This window comes from Notechis scutatus, chromosome 4 (genome assembly GCF_049901735.1).
Source record: "Notechis scutatus isolate UNSWTSFEM ecotype Mainland chromosome 4, rNotScu1.2, whole genome shotgun sequence".
In the NCBI taxonomy this organism is placed as follows: domain Eukaryota; kingdom Metazoa; phylum Chordata; class Lepidosauria; order Squamata; family Elapidae; genus Notechis; species Notechis scutatus.
Genome location: NC_142012.1, coordinates 26047879 through 26070677, shown reverse-complemented (window position 1 = coordinate 26070677; position 22799 = coordinate 26047879). Strand labels below are relative to the sequence as shown.

The window sequence follows — 22799 nt, the reverse complement described above, 5'->3', positions numbered from 1 at the left end:
AGATATTGAAACAGATATTTAAGGTACCGTATTTGCCGGCGTATAAGACGACTTTTTTGCCCCGAAAAACATGCCTCCAAGTGGGGGGGTCGTCTTATACGCCAGTATATCCACTGCCGGCTTTCGGATGCTTGTTGGACGCAGCGAAGGCGCCTCTGGCTTCCTGGATCCCCTGCGTCGCTTCCGCTTCATCCCGCTCGCCTCGCTCCGCCCGAGGCTGCAGCCTTCCTGCTCTTCCCACGGCCCCTGGCACTCTGCCCTGCCGCTGCAGCCCCGGGGATTTCTGGAGGGCGTTTCCGGTGGTGGTGGGGGGTCGTCTTATACGCCGGGTCGTCTTATACGCCGGCAAATACGGTAATAAAATAATTCTTCTGTAAAACAAAAGTACTGCTGTTTCCCCCATTGCATGTCAAACAAACATTAAAAAAATAATTTTAAGTTAATTACTAATTAAGTATAGCATACATGAGTAAACTTTATAATTATATAATGCACAATGTATTTTCAATTAAAAATAAAAAAATCCAATGAAGAAAAAGATTTCAGTTTATATTATCCTCAACTGTTGATTCTTGTCTTCCTCAGTTGGTAAGTGGTTTCAGATTTATTAGTCTGTTTTGGACCATAGGAAGCCAATGTACCCAGAATGAGATTAATATAAAAAGGTCGTTGCTTTTAATTCTGTAATATAATATAGTTTGAAGTATTTTTTTTACTAATTTACCTAGCCCTTTCCTTACCTGAATTTTAAAAAATGTTGCAAAATATGTACTGTGTAGAGAGAAGCTATAGTTGCTTTAATTTTTAGAAAATTAGATATTTTTGTGTAATATTTTTGCAATTTTGCACTGTTGATTACATGTTTAAAATTAAAATGTTCACTAATTAGTTAACAATTTTACTTTTACTAATTTTTAAAGCAGTAACGATACCTTGAGAGAAAAGAACATTATTGCTTTATATATTTTTCAGAAAATTATTCTTAAAGCGGCATACATCTGCTTAAGAAATAAAAATATCTGTATTCGTGGAATAAATTAAAAGTGCAAAATTTTGCCTACAATTGAATGTGCTGTTTTTGGACAAGCTTCTATGTTTCTTATTTCTCCACCATTTTATTTGTGATGTGGGCATAATAATGACTACAATATTATTATTACAACTACTAAATTTCAAAATAGAAATGTTGCCTTACTTATCAAAACATTTCCTGTAAGGAACAAATGAAACATTCTCAGATTAAGTTCAGTGTTTAGTTTCTGTTGTATTTTATTAAATTACTAATGCCGCTCATCTCCCCAGACAGATGATATAAACCATTTTTCTTTGTCTCATCTGAAAAGCAGAGCACATGAAACAAATTTCTCATTTTTTCCCCTCAGATTTCCTCTGTTGATCACTAAGAAAATATATAACTCTGATTCTCGACATGAATGCAGCATATATGAAAAGTGTTCTTATAATTTATCATTATAAGATATAAATCTCACTTTATGAGAGAGTAAATTTATACTCTCAAAGGCTCGTCTCATGTCAAAAACACCAAAAGATGTTGATAATAAGCTTTGCTTTGCTATGTGGCAGAACTGAGCTGATCTAAATTCAGATGCTTATCACTAGACTGATGGAGGTGAACTTCCTGGCTTCTGCTTTTCTATAGCAGGCCTTCCAATCTCTACTCCTGGAAGATGAATATTTTTAAAGGAGGAGACGAATTGTCTTAGAGCTGTGATGGGAAACCAATGGCATGCGGGGGTGGGGCGTAGGCGGGGGACGCGTACACATTGTATTTGGGGGATGCAGGTGTGGGCGCACGATTTGGGCACTCAGTGCCGAAAGGATTAGCCATCACTGTCCGATATCATAATCTCAATCAGAGATTACCCACAACATAAGAGTCCAAGGTATGGAAAAAAGGGAAGTCCTTATTTTTTTTCAGAACTACAAAGGCAAATTTATATCCAATCTAGTGATTTTTAAAAATATACTCAAAAAGAGTTGCTCTTGGCATAATGTGATTGATAATACCGTTCGTAAGTGATTCTTACACTATTTGGTTTTTCTTACATAATAATTACAATTTCTTAATAATCGATGTTAGATTTTTTTCTAAAATGTTACTGTTGAAAATATTTTTTTCATTTCTTCTGTTTCTAATTTTTAGCTTCAGCAATTCTTCTATAACTTTGAATTCAACAATTTAATTTGTTGCTATTCTGACCAACTCTACCAAAATGAATACGTTTGACATATTCATATATGCAAAATCATTAATCCACCACAGACGTACACATATTGATTTAGCCTGATGACTGAAGTTCATTGTTTCTTTCCCCCTCCCCTTTGATAGTTAAACAAAGTTTTGCTGAAGCATATTGTCCTGAAGATGTGCAGATACCTTGCCTACATTCTGACTCACCAAATTTGGTAATCTTCTTTTGATGTTGTATCATAATAAAAAATTTCATAATCCAGTTTAAATATCTGCCTGACTGTGCAAACACCACCAACAATAGCTTTAATCTGTGTGTTATATCATGCGTTTTAAGGGGATTTTTCTATCTGCATTTTTCCTACTAACTAGTTATGCTCATGCTTGCAGGCCTCTAGAGTCCTAAAACTCAATTTATTGTCTGGGGATTCTCCAGAGCAAGGTTTTGTTGATGAAAAATATCTTCATTCTACTATATGAGAAGAAGTATCGACTCAAACGATAGATAGATAGATAGATAGATAGATAGATGATAGATAGATAGATAGATAGATAGATAGATAGATAGATAGATAGATAGATAGATAGGCAGGCAGGCAGGCAGGCAGGCAGGCAGGCACTGTAGATAGATATCAATAGAGATATTATTTCAATAGTATTACTTATTAAATGTACTGTAGGTGAATCACAAAATAAAAGCATTACAAAAAACAAGCAAGGAGCAAAAAGATAGCAAAACTGAGCAACATTACTCAAGGAAATTCAGAAGGAAAGTCTGAACCCTCTGAAACCTCAATAAAATAGGAGCCATCGGTGGTGATAGATGTTAGATGAAATTGGGTAAGATCATTGTTGCCCAGGGTTCACCGGTGAATGTAATGGTTAACATAAACATCAACTGACAATTTTTGCAATTGAACAAATCAATAATTCAGTGTCTCATGCTTTAAAAGGTATAAGGATTAGTAAAGATACACAAAATATACCCATATTCTGAAGTTTTAATTGTGCTTACAGCTTTTTTTTTGGGGGTGTCAATGAATAGCTTTGCTTTACAATATTTGTTCTATTTAATGCATAAAGGTAGTTGAATTTCACGGATACCAGGTGAAAGGCTCAGCAGCTAGTAAGATGATGACAAGAAAAGGCTGTTTGTATCACAGAAAAGATCCACAAAGTGACATGACCAAATCTGAAAGTGCTTCAAAGGATGCATTTTTTTTCTTAGCGCAAGAACTGAACTGTCCTGGGGTGCCTGAATTTGTTAAGGTAAGATTTTTAAATGTACACATTTTTAAATCTATAAACATACTCTAAAAAAGTCAGTGTTATAAGGATTTAAAATACTGCTGTATATAAAAGGAATAATCATCACTATCAACAAATTCATAGGATGCGATATTGCTTCTAAGGATCAGATAGTTTAATCCCTTTCATGGGGGAGAGGGGAGAGCTTTATAAATATTTTATGCTACCCAAATTTTTAAGAGGAATTACTGAGGCTCCTGTTTAGTGCCCTTGTTTTCTCTATTAATTTTTTGTCAAGCTAATATACAGCAACTAATGCCCAGAATTAATCCAAAAATCAGTGTTACCCTGGAATGCATTAAATGTGTTTATTGGGGTGGGGGGTATTTATCCTCAGTCTCTAGGTTCAGAAGATGATCTCAGTAACAGCGGAACCAAAACGTTTAGAAATGAATTCAATGTTTTTGAAGAAAAAAGCAGTAATAAATTTTGTAAGTGGCTATCAATATGAACAATTAGTGACCAAAATGTAGCATTATTCTTCAACATTTTGTGTATTTCTTCCTCTTAATAGTAACAAAGACAGCATCTTTTAAACCTCCCAGTCAGATTGTGACAAATTCTTCAAATCTAGACTTCGCAGAATCTGCTTCAGGGGAATTTAATAAGGTAATGATTAGGTGGCTCATTTTGTTTTACCATTATTTTGGTCAACCAAAAAGTTCCTACCACAGAGCTGCCTTAATTCTAGATACTGTTAAGGCTTTATCCCATTAGGATCATATACTATCCATGAATATTAAAATGTTTTTCCTCTTTTTTTTTTTTTTGAATAACATAATATTCTTCAAAAGTATCTTTTTCTCCCTTTTCTTTCTTAAAGGGTATTTCTCTTTCTCTAGAAAAGGAATGTATGTGTGTGTGTGTGTGTGTGTGTGTGTGTGTATGTATGTATGTATGTATGTATGTATGTATGTATGTATCTACACACATACATATGCATATGCATACATATATACATGCACACATATATGTAGAGTAGTAATCTTAAGAACACTGTTATGTACATCTGTTACTAATTTTGAATTAGAATTTATTTAGGTACTAAGTGAATAGTAAAGTTCAATCCATTGTTTTCTGTAAAATATGGGAATAAATGCTTACAGATGTAGATATTTGTATCTATTTGTAACTATGTATTTTTGCTTTTTTACATTCCTTCTGTTCAGCTGTTATCAAAACAATGGGTTTCTTCACAGACTACTGGCTGTCACTTTTTCCCAACTCCAAATAGTAAAGAAACAATAGAAGAGCAGGAATTGCTGATATCCAAAACTTATCCAGACTTGTATATGGATAATAAAAAACCCTTTTTCAGTAAGAAAGGTTTGATTGTTGATGATATAAATAATGGTTGTGCCAGATTTTTTGGAATGTTCCAGTTAGTGTTTGAGCATTCTTAATCTAGTTTGATCACTAACAAATAATTCATATTTTAAAAAATGTTGCTGAAATTTCCCCCACCCCTGCCTATTTGCCAGAGGTCATGATTTTTCTGCTCATAAAAAGGAACTTCTCTGTCTCCTAATCTCTGAGTGCAATTTTTCATTTATGAGTTATTTTTTTATACATGAACAAAATAAATTTATTCAATCTCTACCTATCACATTTCAGTTATTTTCTAATTATGAAATAAGTATTTAAAAATCAGTATTAAGAAATGGAGACATATTGCAAACTGTTTTGATGTCTTCCCAATTTATAATCCAATTGTTTTTATTTAGAGGTATAGCTAGGTTAATAAAAGTAGCTAGGAACTAAATTTGACTTTCAAATAACAGAAAGACACACTCTTATTATTTATTCTTATGAAAATTTCTCCTGTACTTTAAAGCTTAAACTGTATTAGTTTTGAAGAATTTAGCAGTTCCAAATTTTCAAGAGTATATACGTATAACCAAAGTTTTAATATGCTTTTCTTTAACAAACTCATTAGTGTAGTTTTATTGTAACCTTCTAGTAAGAAATACATTGTGCTGTATTAATAATGACTGCCATTGAAGTTTTTGCTTCTGAAAATATTTAGGGAAAGGCAGTCCATTCCAAAAAAACAATACTAATATTAATGCTTTTGCTATACTATCAGTAGAATTTTGTTTTCAAGTGTCTGCATACTGTACCTTGTTTTATAGGAATGTATCCAGAAAATGATATGTCTATCCTCTTACCTACTCTTGGAACACAAACTCCAGTTGTTCCTGGATTTATAGATAATCTGCTTTCTGATTTCCAGCTTTATTCCAGTGCAAACATCTGCAAACAGATTCATCATCATTGTGGTTTTTCAGTGGTCAATACATATGACAAATCAGAAATGTTAGAGCCTGAGGACAGGATGTGTAAATTTTTTGTGGGTGGAAATTACATAGGAGTAAGAGACAAGATAGCCGTACAGAGTACACTGCCTAATGTGTCTGAACAAAAGGAACAAAGCAAATGGCAGAAATACCACAACATAACTGGTTGTGATTTGAGATCTCAAAATTGCAACGAAGTGGCCATGGCTTCTGATATCAAAGCTGAGAGTTATTTAGGAATGTCATTAGAATACAGAAGAGAGAATCAGAGTAATGTCATCTATAAAAGCCCTCTGGACTCTGAGCATCTGGAGACCATAAAAAGCATGCTTTGTAAACAGCAGCAAAACTTTATCACTCAAGATTCTGTTTCAGAAAGAAAGAAACTTTCCCTGCACTTAAATCAACACTTTTGCACTGAGGAAGTTCTAAGTGAGTTAGGTCACCTGAGTTTCCCCAAAAAAACCAGAGATAGAAAGGTATGTAATTGTTCCCAATGTAAAGAAATGCTGTTAAATATTGTACATCATGTGTACATGCAGATTAGTTTTGTTGTATGAGCCTAATGTTTTCTCACCGTTTTTAACAAGGTTTCAGGAATAGTGTGTTAACAGGTTTCAAAATATTTCAGTTTGATAATTTCATAATCATAGTTTATCAAATGAAGATATGTACAGTTTTTACTTATTCGTAAAACCATGACTCCTGCTTTTGCTGCAAACTGTGCTAACACAAGGAATTTAATTAACCATAAACTCTTACTGCAAACTTCAGAACAAGCCTGCATCTTCAGACATTGTTTTAAGTCCTTAGGTGATTTTTATGGAACTCTATAAAAGTCAAATTCCAAAATTATACATTACAATATACATTCTGGAGACAGGATATTTCCAGATTATCTAAGATTACGATTTAGGCACTCAAATAGATGAATACCCAGTAGGATATGTGGTCATAAAAAATAGAAGAATAGACATAGCTTTAATAAATGCTATATTCAGTGGTCTTAAATATCTGTGCATATGAGATTAGAAAAATGGAAATAGGAATTTGCTTATTTTGTTTTACAGGACACTTCTGAACTGCATTTCCCTAGGGTGGATATGGTAAAGAATACTAATGTACCTAAACGACAACAACGCATCCCAGTCGAATTTCAGTCTCCAGCACATTATAAGAAAGTTTTTACTATTGCATTGATAGGTATGGTCCAACTTCTCATTTTACTGGTAGTACTAGTACCAGGCATGATATTCTTCCGATTAAAATTGGAATTCTGATTTTTTTGGGAATTGCCCCCCCCTTTCCCCCCACCTCTTCTTCTCCTCCTTCCCCTCCCCTCGGAGGCCCCGAGTCAGGAGTTGCTGGCGCGGCTCCACGGAGCTCCAGTCCAGCGTTGCCTCAGGAAGGGAAAGGCAAAAGGAAGAGCCGCGGCGGCGCTTTGCAACGGCAGCAGCGGCTCCTGGTTTTGCCTTTCCCTTCCCCAGGCAACGCGGGACTGGAGCCGCGTGGAGCTGCGCCGGCGGTAGCAACTCCTGACAGCCCCAGTTGGATACCTGAGCGGAGCCCGGGCGGTGCGAGCGGAGGCCGCTGAGCGGCAGGAAAGAGGAGCTGGGCCAGCCAGAGACCAGCCTCCGTGCAACACGCCACCGCCCGGCCCTGGCGAGGAAAGCAGCGGGTGCTCCCCGGCGGCGGCGGGGGGGGTCTCTTTTGGCCGGCCCCGATTTTTTTTTCAGAGCGGAATATCATGCCTGTAGTACTCAAAATTAAAAAATGGTTTTAAAAAATGCATTGAGTCAAGATTTTTCATTAGACTTCTCAAGAAGTCAAATTTTATAGGACCAGTGAGATTTCTAGCCATTTGCCTTTCTGCTTTATACAAAGCTATTATAGTTTCCAAAAGAAAAAAACAAATACTAATTCTCACCCTGTCTCATATTTCCAAAGTCAATTAGTACCTTTCATTTCCTTTTGTTGACATCATAGGATGATGTATGGTAGCCCATGTTTAGCACTAAAATGCTTGACATATTATTTCTTTTTTTAATGAATGAAAGTGATATTAAGAAATCCTTAGTTTTAAAGTTTTAATTTAGTTTTTTCCCCTTCTAGAGACATTATTAAACTGGAAAAGTAGGAAGTTGACTCGAGCAATTCAATATTACTTAATATGAATGGCATATTAACATGCATGTTTTCTCACTGTCTAATTGCAAAACATTTCATATTTCCTATTTTTATGAAAAGAACATTTAAACATATTATTATTTGAACTATCAAAAAACCTACATAAAGCTCTTGGGAAAGTGGATATATCTTTCTATTCATCGGTGAAAGAAGGGCAACGAGAGAATTCTGCACCTCTCTGCAGCCACAAAATAGCAGCAAAGCTTCTTATGGTTAGAAAAGAAGGCCGAAATAAGGTATGTTGTTAGAGGCTAATTAAAACACATTATCGGGATTTTTTTAAACCATAGTTTTACTAGGATATCTATAAATGGCCCATGCACATGAATTGTATGATGTACACATTTTTGTGAAATTTCAAATTTGTGCTTGGGGAATAAAATATTTTATTATGCATTTTGTTAGAATACATACAGTAGCTGAAAAATATGGAAATTAATAACTATTACAAAATGCTTAAGCATTTTAACCTTAAGCTGCTGAAACAGCTCAGCTCTGCACACTAGGGAAAGGGGAATGGCTTCCCTTTCAACAGGACCCATTTATGATACTGAATGCCAAGGACAGGATTCCTAGGTATAAGTTTTGTTTTTGTAAGTATAATAATGACTGTTGGGAGGTTTTGTCCCTGTGCAATGAATATTGTTTTTTAAAACCTGGCATTTTTTAAAAAATAGAAAATAGTATGAACTATAAGGGAGTCACTAAACAAATTTAGCAGTAGGAAAAATATGTTTCTTTTAATAAATACGATGTATCAGTTCAATAATCTGATGTTATATTTAGTTACAACTTTACACTGTGACCAAAAAGCCATATAACTCAGAACCAGATTAATTGAATCAGCATCTTCCAAGAGATTTGTTATACAATGTCACTTGACCAATAAAGTTAAGCTTTTTTTTTTCTCCTTTCTCTCTCCCTCTCTCTCTCCCCCCTCCCTCTCTCTTTCTCTTGAAAATAGTCAGGTTGTCCATTAATCAGATTTATATGCACACAATTGCAGCACGCACTAACATAAATTGATTTATTGTATGGCTTGCATTTGGCTCCAGGGTCGTCTTTTCTATGCTTGTGATGCTGCTAAAGCAGATCGATGTGATTTCTTTAAGTGGCTTGAAGATGTAAAACCTGTACAGATGGAGAGTAAACCTTGTATTATACTTCATGATATAAAGAGTATTGGAACTTACCTCAGATGTCAAAGAATTTCTATCTATGAAGAATGCCAACTTCTAATAAGGTACTGTATGTTGAAATGTTAGATACACTTCAATAGCAGTTTATAACTGAAAGGAAGCAATGCTAATAAATAAGGAAGATAATGTCTACATTACTTAAGTTTCCTTTAGAAAGAATTACTGAAAAAGTAATTAAAAAGTAAAAAATAGTAATAATGAACCCAATATTACAAATTAATTTCTAGCAGACTAAGCAATTCTTTGGTCTTTGCCAGATTTACCACTTTCAATCAATATCTGTTACTGATATTAATATTTATAGGAATCAAGTTTATTGATTATTTTGCATGATATTAAAGCTTGTGCCCCAATTTTATTTATTTATTTTTTTATTTCATGAAAATCTATGTTTAGTATTTGCTTATAAAGCAATAATATCAATTACAGGGTTCTTATATATATTTTTTGCAGGAAAATGTTTGATACTCAAAGAAAACTATTTGGTAAGATGAAGAGATGTGATATTGCAAAGGCTAACTTTGACTGTGATTCTAAGAGGAAATTATTTCTTAAACTGAACCGGAAGGAACATTCCTCTACATATAGCAAAGGTTGGTAAATTTGAAAATCCTTGAGACTAAAGAAAATTTATGTTACATTTTGTTATATTACATTATGTTACAACATGTTTATTTGTTAACTGACTCAATCTAATGACTGGTAGCATACTGCAACCAAAAATATACAAATAATAACGTAATAAATAATTTACAATATACAAGAATATGCAAGTATGAAGAAACTGTCATGCTGGAGTCAGCAGTCTGGGCACTTGTATTCTGGGCTAATCAGAGCTTCCAGGCTGTCTCCAAAGACAGCTCTATAGAGAGCACATTACAATAGTACACCAAATCTGTGGTGATCAGGCTGTGAGTTATTGTTGCCAAGGCATCTTGGAGTAGATCCATCCAGGCATCTGTTTGGCAGAAACACAAAGTCCAGAAGGAACCCTAAGTGACACATTTCTTTGAGGCTGCATGATGACTCTGGCATGCCTTCATCTCCTGGTCAACGTGTATGTGACAATTGAGCCAGGTCATCAAAGGTGTTATTCAGCAGGTTCTGACCAGTTCTGGCGAACCGGTAGAGGAAATTTTGAGTAGTTCAGAGAACTGGCAAATACCACCTCTGACTGGCCCTGCTCCTGAGTCCCAGCTGATTGATTGGGTCTTCTTTTGTTGCTCTGCACAAGAGAACGCAGCTGGAAAGCAGGTTAGTGGGGTGGGAGGGAATGGGGTTTTGCAGTAATCTTCTCCCGGGAGTGGGATGGAAATGGAGATTTTACAGTACCCTTCCCCTGCCACGCACACCAAGCCATGCCACGCCCACCAAGACACACCCAAAGAACTGGTAGTAAAAAAATTTGAATCCCACCACTGCAGGTCATCTATTACAATAAAATAATTATTGTAAAAGATATAATAGATCATCAATAATTGATTGATCGATTGATTTGAATTGATTCCTGTCCTCAAAGCAGCTAACTCAGTTCTGATGATACCAAGCTATGTATCTTGACTCCCTGACTGACCAAATGACATTGTCGCAGTTTTGTCCCAGTTCCTAATTCTGTTGTGCTCTGGATGGAAGAGGGTTAAGCCCAACAGTCAGCAATGCTGAATGGCTATGGCTCTATGAACTATATGACTCTGAGGATTTTCTAATTTTAGTTCTGGATGGATTGCGCTTCCACAGACAGAATTGGTGTATAGTTTGGAGTTTTTCCTAGACTTGTAGCTCCTACACAGAAAGTAGTTGGCAGCTGTGGCCAGGAAAGTTTTTGCATAGACTTATCTTATGCATCATTTGCACCTGTTCCCAAAGTAGGAGACCCTTTTTACAATCAGTTTGCCTTAATCACCTCATCTATGGACTATTGCAATATGTTCTCTATGGGGCTACCTTTGAAGATCACTTGGAAACTCTAGCTGGTTCAGTATACAGCATGAGTGGTGTTAGACATATATTTCCAAATTATTTAAAATACTCAAAATGGTGGCCTTAGAAATTGAAACTATAGGTATGTAAATAAATAAATATTCTTATATTTTTATTTAATATTTAGCTTATATAATAAAACAGCTGTGAATGATTTTTTTTTCTGTTCATAATCAATTAAGTGATGTACATGATAAAATCTAAAATACCTCTCAGAGAATAGTTTTTCAAATATTACTCTTAAGAATATGAAATTACTTAATATGAAAATAGGTATTTACCCAAAGCATTGCTGGTTAAGAGAAGGAAAAATACCAGGATATTTTCAGCAAGAATCCATAGGAAATATAAAATGAAAATAACTGTTTTTTTCAAAGTTTCAATTGTAGCTTTACTTCTGAATTCAAATAAAATTGATTGCTTGTTGTAACTTATGCAAATGTATGTACTTTGTTGACAGATGACCTTTGGGTTGTTTCCAAGACTTTGACCTTTGAACCACTGGACACTTTCATTGCATATAGTGTTTTTTTTGGACCATCCTCTAATAATGAAGTGGAGTTGGAGCCTCTCAATGGTTATAGCCCATCAAATTGGCGCTCAGATAGTAAGTTTCTCTTCAAGGGTTTGTTTGTTTTTTTTAGAATAGATTATTCAAAATATGACTAACTCTCTAATATGCCATAAAACGGAATTCTAAGAGCTTTTACTGGAAAGATTATCATTGAATTAGATCAGCTCTTTCAAAGAAAATGGAAAACTCAGTTCAGGGCATTTGGTAAGTTGGAAAATGTAAATAGCCAAAATATTTTACTTATCCACAGGATATTTTGCTGCAACTAAAATGTGTTGCTTGAAAATTATCTTAGTTCATGGTCAGCTTGAGAAAGCTAAATATTTTCACAACTTTGATTAAACTCAAGGCATAATATATACACTTTGAAAAGCTCAGAGGAAAAGCAGAGCTAGAGTACAGGGAATGGACTGAAGTGAAACACAATTACCTGCTTTTCTTATAGAAACATTTACATGGTATGTGAAGAGATGGGGGGGAAATCCAAATATATCCTTGTTAAACAGACAAAATTAGATAATCATAATAATAATTCAAAAACCTCTTCCGTTCCAGGGAACAACACCAGAATGAGAATTTTTAGAGGCAGGTCATTTCTGAAAAATTTTGCTTTCAGAACAAGGAAAAACAACCCTCGCTAACTAATCCACGAGTCTTGCAAACAGATTCAATTGAATCTCCCCATGTCTATTATTTACCTTAAAAACTATTGTTACAATTGATTTTGGCATGCATATTAGTGTTTTGTCCTTTTGGACCTAACTTAATATTCAATTTTTTTAGCACATTCCTCTCTAAATATCTATTTCTTATTATATTTTCTTTCTTAGTGATTGTTCATGCATTGTTTGTGTGTAATGCTAGCACTGAACTCACAAATTTGAGAAATATACAGGAAAATGTCAGTTCAATCACTTTGCCAATCATGCAACACCTACTTACAAAGTAAGTAGTAATACTATCTTTTAAAAACAGAAACAAATTTGTACATTCATTGATATAAATACATTTGAATTATTTGACTGGAAATATGTTTTAATTCTAGTGCTAAGGTTAAATCTTATCTTTTTTTTGTATTTTAGGAAAGAATTATTTCCAAAAACCAAAGAAAGAAAACAAAAGTTTAAACCACCAGGGCTAAGTACAAATGCAATAAAATCTGATGCATTCAGCCCAGAAATAGTTATAAATCTTGCTGATAAGATTATTCAAGCTTTCCAGCTAAATAAAGATCAGGTCACAGCAATGATGCAGATTGGTGCCATGATGACATCTCAAGAAATAAATACAGAAACAGCGAAGCATCCGACGTTTCCAATAACAATAATACATGGTAAATTATTTCATAAGAGCTTCGGGGGTTTTTCCTTCTCCAGTCCTGTATTCCAGAATTCCCCAATGTTTCTGGCTTTGGAAGGGAGATGGTTCCGTGTGAGGGGCCGGGAAGCATGCACGCTGTTTGATTAAATGGAGCACACACGCTTGCTGTCCGTTTCCTCCACCCAGTTGCAAACCCCTCACAGTCCACAGGTTGGGGACCCCTGCTATATTCAGTCTATATTTTAAATGAACCATATTCAATTTTGTCTTTCTTCTCTAAACATTTCTTTTTTCAGGATTTTAATTTAGATGTTTTTATTATTAGCAACCATTTATATTCAAACTTTTGAACTTTATACAGTACTAAATTCATGTTCCATCTTGCAGCTTCCCATGTACCCCAGCAAATCTTCTCTGGAAGGTTAAGATTTTTCCATGAGCATATTTGGGATATGCAAAAGCCTGCAATGGGGAGGAAACTAAGAATTTTATTTAGGTTTATTTAGGAGGTTTTATACTGAATAGGTTTTCTGTGCAATCTACTTCAATATCAATGACCTGCAGGTTAAATGGAAAGATATGTCTTACCTACACAATTAGGAAAGAATATTATCAGAATCTTCTCACTATTCTAGCATAAATTTCAGGCTTAATAGCAGCTATAAGTCAAGGACTACCTATATTTGCAATCATAGCATTAGTCAGCTTTCTACTCTAATTCCAATATTACTTTTCAATTAATTAGATGCAATTAATATATTGTATATACAGCTAAGAATGCTTAATGTTTTCTCATGATGAATGTTTGATTTCTCTAACCCCCCTTAATGTTCTGTCCAGTTTCAAAGAAAATATCTATTTGAAAGAATACTACACAATATGTTTGATTCTGTGAATACTTAATTTATTAAACTACATATGTAGGTGTATTTGGATCCGGAAAAAGCTTATTGCTGGCTATTGTTATTTTATTCCTGACACAAATATTTGAAATCCATGAAGCAGCTAATGACAAACGGTCAGTGCCATGGAAAATATTGGTTTCTTCTTCCACCAATGTTGCTGTAGACAGAATACTATTGAGGTTAGTAATTTAGAAATCATGCTTAAATTGTTTCCATAAAATTTGTTTTTTTTTTACAATAATACTGTATGTGCATACAATTTAATCCTGATATACTCTTCTGTTTTTGCAAACTAATCAAATGCAGCCTTTTGTTTTTCTTCTGGGTAGCAACCTAAAATGTTACTGGAGTTTCTTTGGAAACTTGCAATTCTATAAAAACCTATGGAAATTTGAACCAAATTCTGCTTCAAGAGCAATTTTCTGAGTCTCCTCTCATAACTACCCTGCCACATAGTGACAAAATGATTAATGTAGCAAGTTTCTACCCAAATCCCTCCAATTCACAGTCCCTTCATAGATTAAAATGAGCATTAATATATCTTTGTCTCTGAAGCATTCAGTGGAAAGATTTACCCCTCAAATGGAGAAAAACTGTTTATATGTGTTCCTTCGCCCTCCTGAAGCAGTTTGGTGTAGTGGTTAAGGCATCAGACTAAAAACCAAGAGACTATGAGTTCTAGTCCTGCTTCAGGCACACCGACAGTTGGAAGACCTTGGGCTGGTTATTCTGTCTCAAGTCTCAAGAAGGAGTCATTGGTAAACTACTTCCAAAATCTTGTAAAGAAAACTGCAGGACAATTGCCAGTAATCAACACTGACTCAAAGGTGTGTGTATGTGTGTGCACACACACACACATACACACATACACACACACAAAAGGCTCACCTCGTAAGCCCTTGTAATTTGTTAAGGATATCCCAGTGTGATAGCTTCAGATTTGCTCATGAAAAGTGATGCAGTTTAATGACCATGAAAAATATAAATGAAAGGATCAATATTTCTTTTAAGGTATTTCAAATAATGAATTATTGTTTATTTCAGTCTACTAGACATTGGATTTGAAGACTTCATTAGAGTGGGAAGCATTAAAAAAATTGCAAAGCCAATACTTCCTTACAGGTAACTTGCTGAAAATGTTTAGCCAGGTCCAAAAGTCACTTGTGAGTCTACAAGGAGCCTTTGATCAAGCATTTATGTAGAGCAAAGGTCTTCAAAGCTGGCAAGTTTAAGACTTGGGGACTTTGACTCCAAAATTCCTGAGCTAAAATGACTGAGGAGGAGGAGGAATTCTGGGAGTTGAAGTCCACAAGTCTTAAAGCTGTCAAGTTTGAAGACCCTTGGTGTAGAGGCACAAGCATAAGCTAGTATTTTCATGAGAGAGCCATATAAGCAGCTGTCACAGTTGTGTGACTTTTTTTAAAGTACAAGAAGCTAGGCGGAAATTCAAATAATTTTTAGCAACTTATACAATTAGAATAATTATTCCTTTATTGCTTTCATCATAAAATATTTTTCTAGATTAATTTACCATTAATCCCTATCCTCCAAAGACAACATGGAATAAATGAACACTGGGCATTCTGACAGAAGCTTTTATTAAAGGATGTAAGCCATTTAAGTATTGGAAAGTATGGGACATAAATTATCAAAATAAGCACTTGAAATGGATTCTTAATGAGGTTGAAGTGTTGAGTACTTCTATATTATTGTGTTACAGGACATTTTATTTTTCAGATCTTTTTAAAAAGTCATGAATTTTTCTATGATTTTATTGTTAACTGCATTCTGCTGTTTGGTCATTTTAAAATTATTTTTTATTTTATTTTGTTTTGATGTCTATAAGCTACTCTGGAAGAAACTGGTGTAAAATGTTTGTTTTAAAACAAATATATGAGCTGCTTAGAGATAGTTAGCCCAATAAATCTAATAATAAATTCTTGCTGGCTACTACTTGTGCAAAATTTTTGAGTACACACATATATGAACAAGTAAATTGTAACGTGGGTCACTGCTTATAATTATTTGGGTATAAATATAATTTTTTACACAAGGCTCATTCAGACTAGATAATCCCTTTTGTTCTTTATTCCATAAACAACATGCTATGCTACCTTTTGTGACATGGGTGACTGGGATCTTCCCTTAGATACCAGCTTCTACCTAAAGTAGAAGCGGCAGTCTTTTGTGCAGAGGGATCTTTTCATAAATAGACTGTTCTAGTCAGTATTATTCCATACAATGGTTTGAATCCCTACCACCGCATAACGGAGTCATGTTACTTGTGCCAGCTTCTGCCAATCTAGCAGTTCGAAAGCATGTAAAAATGCAAGTAGAAAAACAGGAACCACTTTGATGGGAAGGTAACAGCATTCTGTGTGCCTTCGGCATTTAGTCATGCTGGCTACATGACCACGGAGATGTCTTCGGACAGTGCTGGCTCTTTGGCTTTGTAACGGAGATGAGCACCGCCCCCTAAAGCCGGAAACAACTAGCATGTATTATGTACGAGGGGAACCTTTACTTTTACCTATACAATATGTTAAAGCTTGCATGCTGACTTGAGATCTGAAAATGAACAGCTGAAAGAATTACTTGCCTTGATGAAGGAGGATTTGAGCCCAGTGGAAAAAATGTATGTGAAGAAGACCATTGAACAACATAAACTGGGCACCAATAAAGCTTCCCTGAGAAAGGTAATGATGAAGTGTATTTGCATGTGCCAATATGTAGCATAGATTTTTTAAAATTATTGTTACAGTATGTTTCGATGCTCCGGTTAAGTAATACAATGTGGCATAACAAAAATCATAAAAGAATCAACAGAAAGCCATCTTGAGTAAAGCCAATGGAACCCGTTTTAAACTATGAGTTGGATGTTGGGAAGGGGGCTCCTCAGGTATTCTTTTAATAGCCAAGAATATCTCAGTGTCATAGCCGCTGATTTATAAATGAACATGTCCGTTTGTAAAGTCATGCAGCATAAAGATTACGACAATTTAAAAATAAAAGGACCAATATTTATTTCAATATATTTCAAATACATTTGTAATGAGTTTGTCAAATGACAATTTTTTGTGTAGTTATTGCCTGAAATCTGGACAAACTCATTTCCGGCAAAATTTGACTATTAAATTCAAAATCCACCAAACTACTGCCCCTTAAATCTGTTCTGACCATGGCTGTTCTGACCATGACACCATCATTAAGCACACGCTTAGTCCATACAACTCTCTTTTTATTTCAACACTGGGAATTATGTTCATTTCCAGCCCATAATGAGTACCAGTCTTTTGAGAGAAGCACCCACTTTTACCTCCTTTGAATTGCTGCCAACAACTAAAGTGCCAAATTAACTGTAAAAAGTCAAACACAGTCCAAAGTGTACACAGAGCTTCAAGGTTTAATACGAATAGAGCGAACAACATTGCTTCCTGCAAAGGTTCCTGTCCCTTTGCATTTTCTTTATATCTTAGGGGAGAGGCAATCATCTCTAAGCCTTACTCCCGAGTTGCCCCTTTTGTCTTAACTGCTCTTGCCTTCTGGCAGCTCTGCGCACATGCGCACTGGAAACAGGCTTCCCTTGTTCCTCTGCCTCACTGCTGTCAAATTCTGGAGCCTCCGGAGTCAGCACATAATTAAATCAAGCATTTATTATAATTATGAAAAAGACTGGGCTATAAAGTTATCCATCATTTTTATTGAAATACGTTAGTGGACCCTGGCATCAGATGAATAAATTGAACATTCAGTTACTTGTATTTTTAGTCCTTGCATGTTTTACTAATTTTTTAAAGCAAACTTCAAACATAGGGGTAATAAAATCAGCATCATGGGATCATGTTTGTTCATCAGGCTTCATGATAAATTTGATTTTTTTTTAGTCGCATCATTTCTGAGTATAAATGCATTCAATTACCAAACAAAGATATTGAATTTTGATTGTACAACATGTGGTTCATTATTTGTATGGGTATACAGATGGCTTTATTTTTCCTCTATTGATACAGGTGAAGGTAGTGGGATCTACCTGTGCTGCCTGCTCATTTCCATGCTTGAAAAGTCTTAAGTTTCCTATAGTGATTCTAGATGAGTGTAGTCAAATGACAGAACCATCTTCTCTGCTTCCTATTGCAAGGTATGGCATCAGTTTACTTTATTATTACACTCCTTGACTTATAACCAGCCAATTAACAATCGTTCGAACTTACAATAGACTTCCCCAGAACAACATATAATCCAGACTCAACATTTCAATGAACACCCCCCCCAGTCACATGATCATATTTTGGGCACTCAGCAATCACCCTGCATTTAAGGCTGTTCGCAGTATTCCATGGTCACATGATCATGATATACAGGTTTTTTTTTTTCAGTTTCTGACAAAATTTGGCAAAATCCAGACAATAGATTCACTTAAGAACAGTCACATTCACTTAATGACTGCTATAGAAAAGGTTGCAAAATCCCATAGTGACCCACTTAACAATCAGCATGACTGATGAGATGTAATTCAAGACTCAATTATGTCCATAAATTCAGGACTACCATTAAATTCAGGTGTACTGATTGTTTTAACTTATGATGTAAGTTGCTTTAAGTTTTAAGATGTAAGCAAGAAACAGCAACTCAATGACTAGCCTTGTAACTAAATTCTCAAAATGGAGTGGGGAATTGTGATGGCTTTGCTGACAGCAACAATGGCTGTGTGAAGCTGGTCTCCGTTTTTTATAAAGTTTTAAATACAATATATTACGTAGAAAACTAAAGGTGAAATAGTGAGATGGTCAAGTATGGTGAAGACAGCCAATATAGATGAAGGTGAGAAACTCTTACAGTTCCAAAACTGGGCCTTAGCAAGGTATTATTTATCTTCAAGAAACTGGAAGTATTTTTTCAAAGATTCTTGTTGAATCAGTTTGCTGTTAGCTGCTAGGTCAGGCAAATCCAGAGGAATGGCTATTTTTATTTCCCCAAAACATCTGATTAAGGTACACTAGCCCTTTATGCATCCCAAGATTCAGTATGTGATTCTTAAGGGTATAATACACCAGACACCTTACACTGGGTAAGTTTCAAGAAACATTTTTAATGCAACATTTTAATATTATCCAAGGAATTAAGAGAGAGTAAATACTAGCTAGGCATTAGAGCTGAGTTATGATTGAAAGCAAATTTAAATAGGGAAATGCTATAAACAATACAAAAGTTACCGTATATATTTGTTTTAAAATACATATTTATTAAGAACAAGTAATCAATAAAGATTATACATTCTGTTGGCAAAATGTTAAATATTTAATATTAAATATTAAAAGATGGGTAATATTTTAATTGTCAACTCTTTTTATTTGGGCTTCTGTATTAACAATTTCATACCATGCTCCAAGTTTTAATGAACTTTCTGGTATGGAATAAATTTAAAGATAATTAACTGTTTTTAGCACAGAGGTCTGAAGCCTAATAAGTTTAAACTGTATAGCAAGTAAACAGACAGAAAGAAGTTTCAGCTCTGTATTACCAGTTACAATTTATAAGGAAGTTGGTCAGGCTATTTATTTTGTCTTTAGACTTTTTTTTGCCTAACATTATGGTTTATATGATATATGGTTGCCTTTTACTGAAAGTAAATTTCCCATTTTTTAAGTTTAATGTGTGATGGCCAGAAATATGTTTCCATTTATAGTTTTGAATGTGAAAAGCTGATTCTTGTTGGAGATCCTAAGCAGCTGCCGCCTACCATTCAAGGATCTGAAAGTGCACATGACAGTGGTTTGGAACAAACTCTCTTTGATCGACTCTGTTTGATGGTACGTACTTCTAATATCTAGAGATAGAGACTTGTTTTTTTTTAACTTTAAAAATACTTAAGAGCCTAGAAAGTGAATCAAAATCTTATACAGCAAAATGTTGCTTTCTTAATGTTATATGCCCTGCTTTTTTATGAAAATATGTAGTACACATACTCAGTAGATATTTCTGCTCTACATAATACATGACACATAGAATATAAATCAGATGCACGAATAGGCATTTATATACAAGATTATCAAAAGGACTAGTTATCTAAAAGTGCTTTCAGAGAGTATTAGTGGTGCAGTTAAAGAAATGCTTCTATTAGAATGTTTCTAAAAATCACTCCTAAAAGAATAAATCATATTTTCCATATTTCTGAATCAGGCAGGATCAATTTCAGTGTCTGTGTTGAATCAGTAACGCTAGTGTAACATTTTCACAAATACTGGTGCTTCTCTAATTTTTGAAAATGTTTTTATCAAATAACATTCCTTTTTTAGATCTTTAAAATAAGATATACTATTTGTAGATAAGATGAAACTATTATGGTTTTTTTTCCTTGAAGGGTGGCTTTTGCAATTTTTTCCTTTATTAAAATAAAAAAATACATTCCAAATGTTGCTGATTAATAATCTGACAATACACTTGCTGCAAGGAAAATATTCTAAAATTACAAATAAAAAGATAGTATGTAAATATATTTAAAAAAACAAAACAAGAGTATGTGACCAAATTACCTTACTTCTTTTTGGAAAAAAAAAACAGTTTAAACATCATAAAGAACAACAATCCACACTTCACTTTGCAGGTAGATTTAGCCTTCTGAGTGCATAAAAAAATTACCACAGTTCTCCATAGCTATGGATAAAGGGTTTATAACTCTTTAACAGATAACAGATAATAATAGATAATCAGAGTTGGAAGAGACGTTGTAGGTCATCACAAATTAATAATTTGGTGGTAGATAAGGGTCAAAGGAATTCGGGGGGGGGGGGGAGAAATGCAAGGACTCTAAAGTGGTGATGTGTTTAATTTCACCCCCTCTCAGCTCTGCCTGCTATTTTCCTACATTATACTGTATAATTACATTGATATTTAACAGTGTTTTCCATTATTTTTGCTCTCTTTCTTTTTCCCCTTGCTATAATCACAGGGGTATGCACCTATATTACTCAGAACACAGTATCGTTGTCATCCTGTTATTGCTGCTATAACCAATGAGCTATTTTATGAAGGAATTCTGTTGAATGGAATTTCTGAAATAGATCGAAGTCCTCTCTTGGATTGGCTACCAACACTGTGTTTTTATAATGTTAATGGATCAGAACAAGTAAGTATTGCATTAATTGAAGATAATGGTTTAGAATTAAGAACTTGTGGTTTTCATGTTCTTTTATAAACCAAATTGTTTAGGACAGAAATTGTAGAAGAGATATCCATGAAGTAACTGTACCCTGAGCATAACATATCCATGGATCTTCTCCATTTCATACACTTATGACTAAAATAGTTAATCTGTACAAATGAACTTCTTCCTAGAACGCGTACTTCTCTGTCTCATTTGATTGAGCATTCCAGTGGCAGCCCTATGATAAATGTAACTTGATAAAGTCTTAAATTAATAGTACTATATTTCATTATGCTATCAAACTAATTACTGTATCATTGACTTTTTTTCCATTATATAACTCAAAATCTGTTTTCCAGATTGAAGCAGACAACAGTTTCTACAATATGGCAGAATCGTTTTTCATTGTCAAATTAATACAATCTCTGGTTGCCAGCGGAATAGACGGCTCTATGATTGGCATAATAACTCTCTACAAATCCCAAATGAACAAGGTATTTTTTAGTCACCAAAACAATTCCAATGTAGTATTTTTTAAAAAAAATATATCATTAATTTGATTTTTTACAAACAAAAGACCCTCAGCTTCATTATGCTTTAGTTTAAACTAATTGGGAATTTTTCAGAGATAATTCTATTTAAAAATACACTATAAATTAAAACCCAAAACTTTATAGTTCAGTAAGGGTCTGGCTTGCCTCAATTTTGAATGTACTACTTCTCCCATAACCATAAAATTTTTCATTAATATTTGTTTTATGAATCCTTTTTTTAATTCAACCTGCTCCAATGGTAGATGTTTTAAGATCATATTTCATTACCCATAATTTAATTTTATTCGAGCTTATACAAAGCTGTAGACTCTCATGGATTTCATCTGTTTCTGTTTGCAGATCCGTAATTTGTTTGGTGCCGTACACATGGATGCTGCCCAAATAAAGGCTGTCCAGGTGTCTACAGTAGATGCTTTTCAGGGAGCAGAGAAAGAAATAATTGTTTTATCTTGTGTAAGGACAAGACAAGTTGGCTTCATAGATTCAGAAAAGAGAGTGAATGTGGCTCTGACTAGAGGAAAGAGACATCTATTGATAGTAGGAAATCTAAACTGTTTAAGAAAGAACAAATTATGGGGAAGCGTTATTCAGCATTGCACAGGTAAAGTAAGATATTTTAAAATATAACTTACTCATGTATTTATTCATTATACTTATAGTCTGCCTGTTCTTTGAAATGCAAGAAAGGGGAGAAGCACCCCAATATTATTTTTACAAGAGTAATTTGTCAACATAATCTGATCAGAGAGGGAATGGTGGGCTAAAATTTGTTTTTAAAAGTTTTTTGATCCACCAGAGACTTACCCAAGCTCTCTCGGCTCAAGGTGATACCTTTACAACAGTGGTCCCCAACCTTTCCAGCTTGGCAGACTGTGGGGGGGAGAGAGTGGGGAGACGGGATCGTTCCACGCGAGCGAGCGGTGCATACATGGGCACATGCAACTCCATATAGAGTTGTGCGCATGCACACTTTCCCACCCCTTGTGAAGCCCGGGGATTGGGGACCCCTGCTTTACAACTTTAAATTGTCTCTCTTTAAAGTCATCACTATATCAAGCAGATCTATCATATACAAAGGCCAGAGTGTTTAAAGTTTAATTGCTAATATGTAAATATCCT

At 34.7% G+C, this 22799-nt stretch overlaps 2 protein-coding genes across 2 annotated transcripts in view; both read left to right on the top strand.

The window, feature by feature from the left end:
- ZGRF1 (zinc finger GRF-type containing 1) overlaps positions 1 to 22799 on the top strand; it is a 29461-nt gene that overhangs the window by 6140 nt on the left and 522 nt on the right. The window contains exons 6-24 of the mRNA XM_087962972.1: positions 2351 to 2427; positions 3296 to 3481; positions 3858 to 3951; positions 4035 to 4129; positions 6888 to 7020; positions 8065 to 8240; positions 9060 to 9247; positions 9657 to 9796; positions 11644 to 11790; positions 12588 to 12702; positions 12840 to 13090; positions 14002 to 14161; positions 15027 to 15104; positions 16531 to 16678; positions 17993 to 18120; positions 19669 to 19792; positions 20932 to 21108; positions 21486 to 21620; positions 22020 to 22281. Of these exons, the coding sequence (XP_087819098.1) occupies positions 2351 to 2427; positions 3296 to 3481; positions 3858 to 3951; positions 4035 to 4129; positions 6888 to 7020; positions 8065 to 8240; positions 9060 to 9247; positions 9657 to 9796; positions 11644 to 11790; positions 12588 to 12702; positions 12840 to 13090; positions 14002 to 14161; positions 15027 to 15104; positions 16531 to 16678; positions 17993 to 18120; positions 19669 to 19792; positions 20932 to 21108; positions 21486 to 21620; positions 22020 to 22281 (2814 nt within the window). The remainder of the gene's footprint in view (positions 1 to 2350; positions 2428 to 3295; positions 3482 to 3857; positions 3952 to 4034; positions 4130 to 6887; positions 7021 to 8064; positions 8241 to 9059; positions 9248 to 9656; positions 9797 to 11643; positions 11791 to 12587; positions 12703 to 12839; positions 13091 to 14001; positions 14162 to 15026; positions 15105 to 16530; positions 16679 to 17992; positions 18121 to 19668; positions 19793 to 20931; positions 21109 to 21485; positions 21621 to 22019; positions 22282 to 22799) is intronic.
- Positions 5655 to 6423, top strand: LOC148130679 (5'-3' DNA helicase ZGRF1-like). Its single transcript, XM_087962971.1, has one exon. It carries the CDS (start codon positions 5655 to 5657, stop codon positions 6375 to 6377), a length of 723 nt encoding a protein of 240 aa, XP_087819097.1. The 3' UTR covers positions 6378 to 6423.

Excerpts from the sequence above, each read along its gene's own strand:
- LOC148130679 (XM_087962971.1), top strand. The coding sequence starts at position 5,655 with ATGTATCCAGAAAATGATATGTCTATCCTCTTACCTACTCTTGGAACA.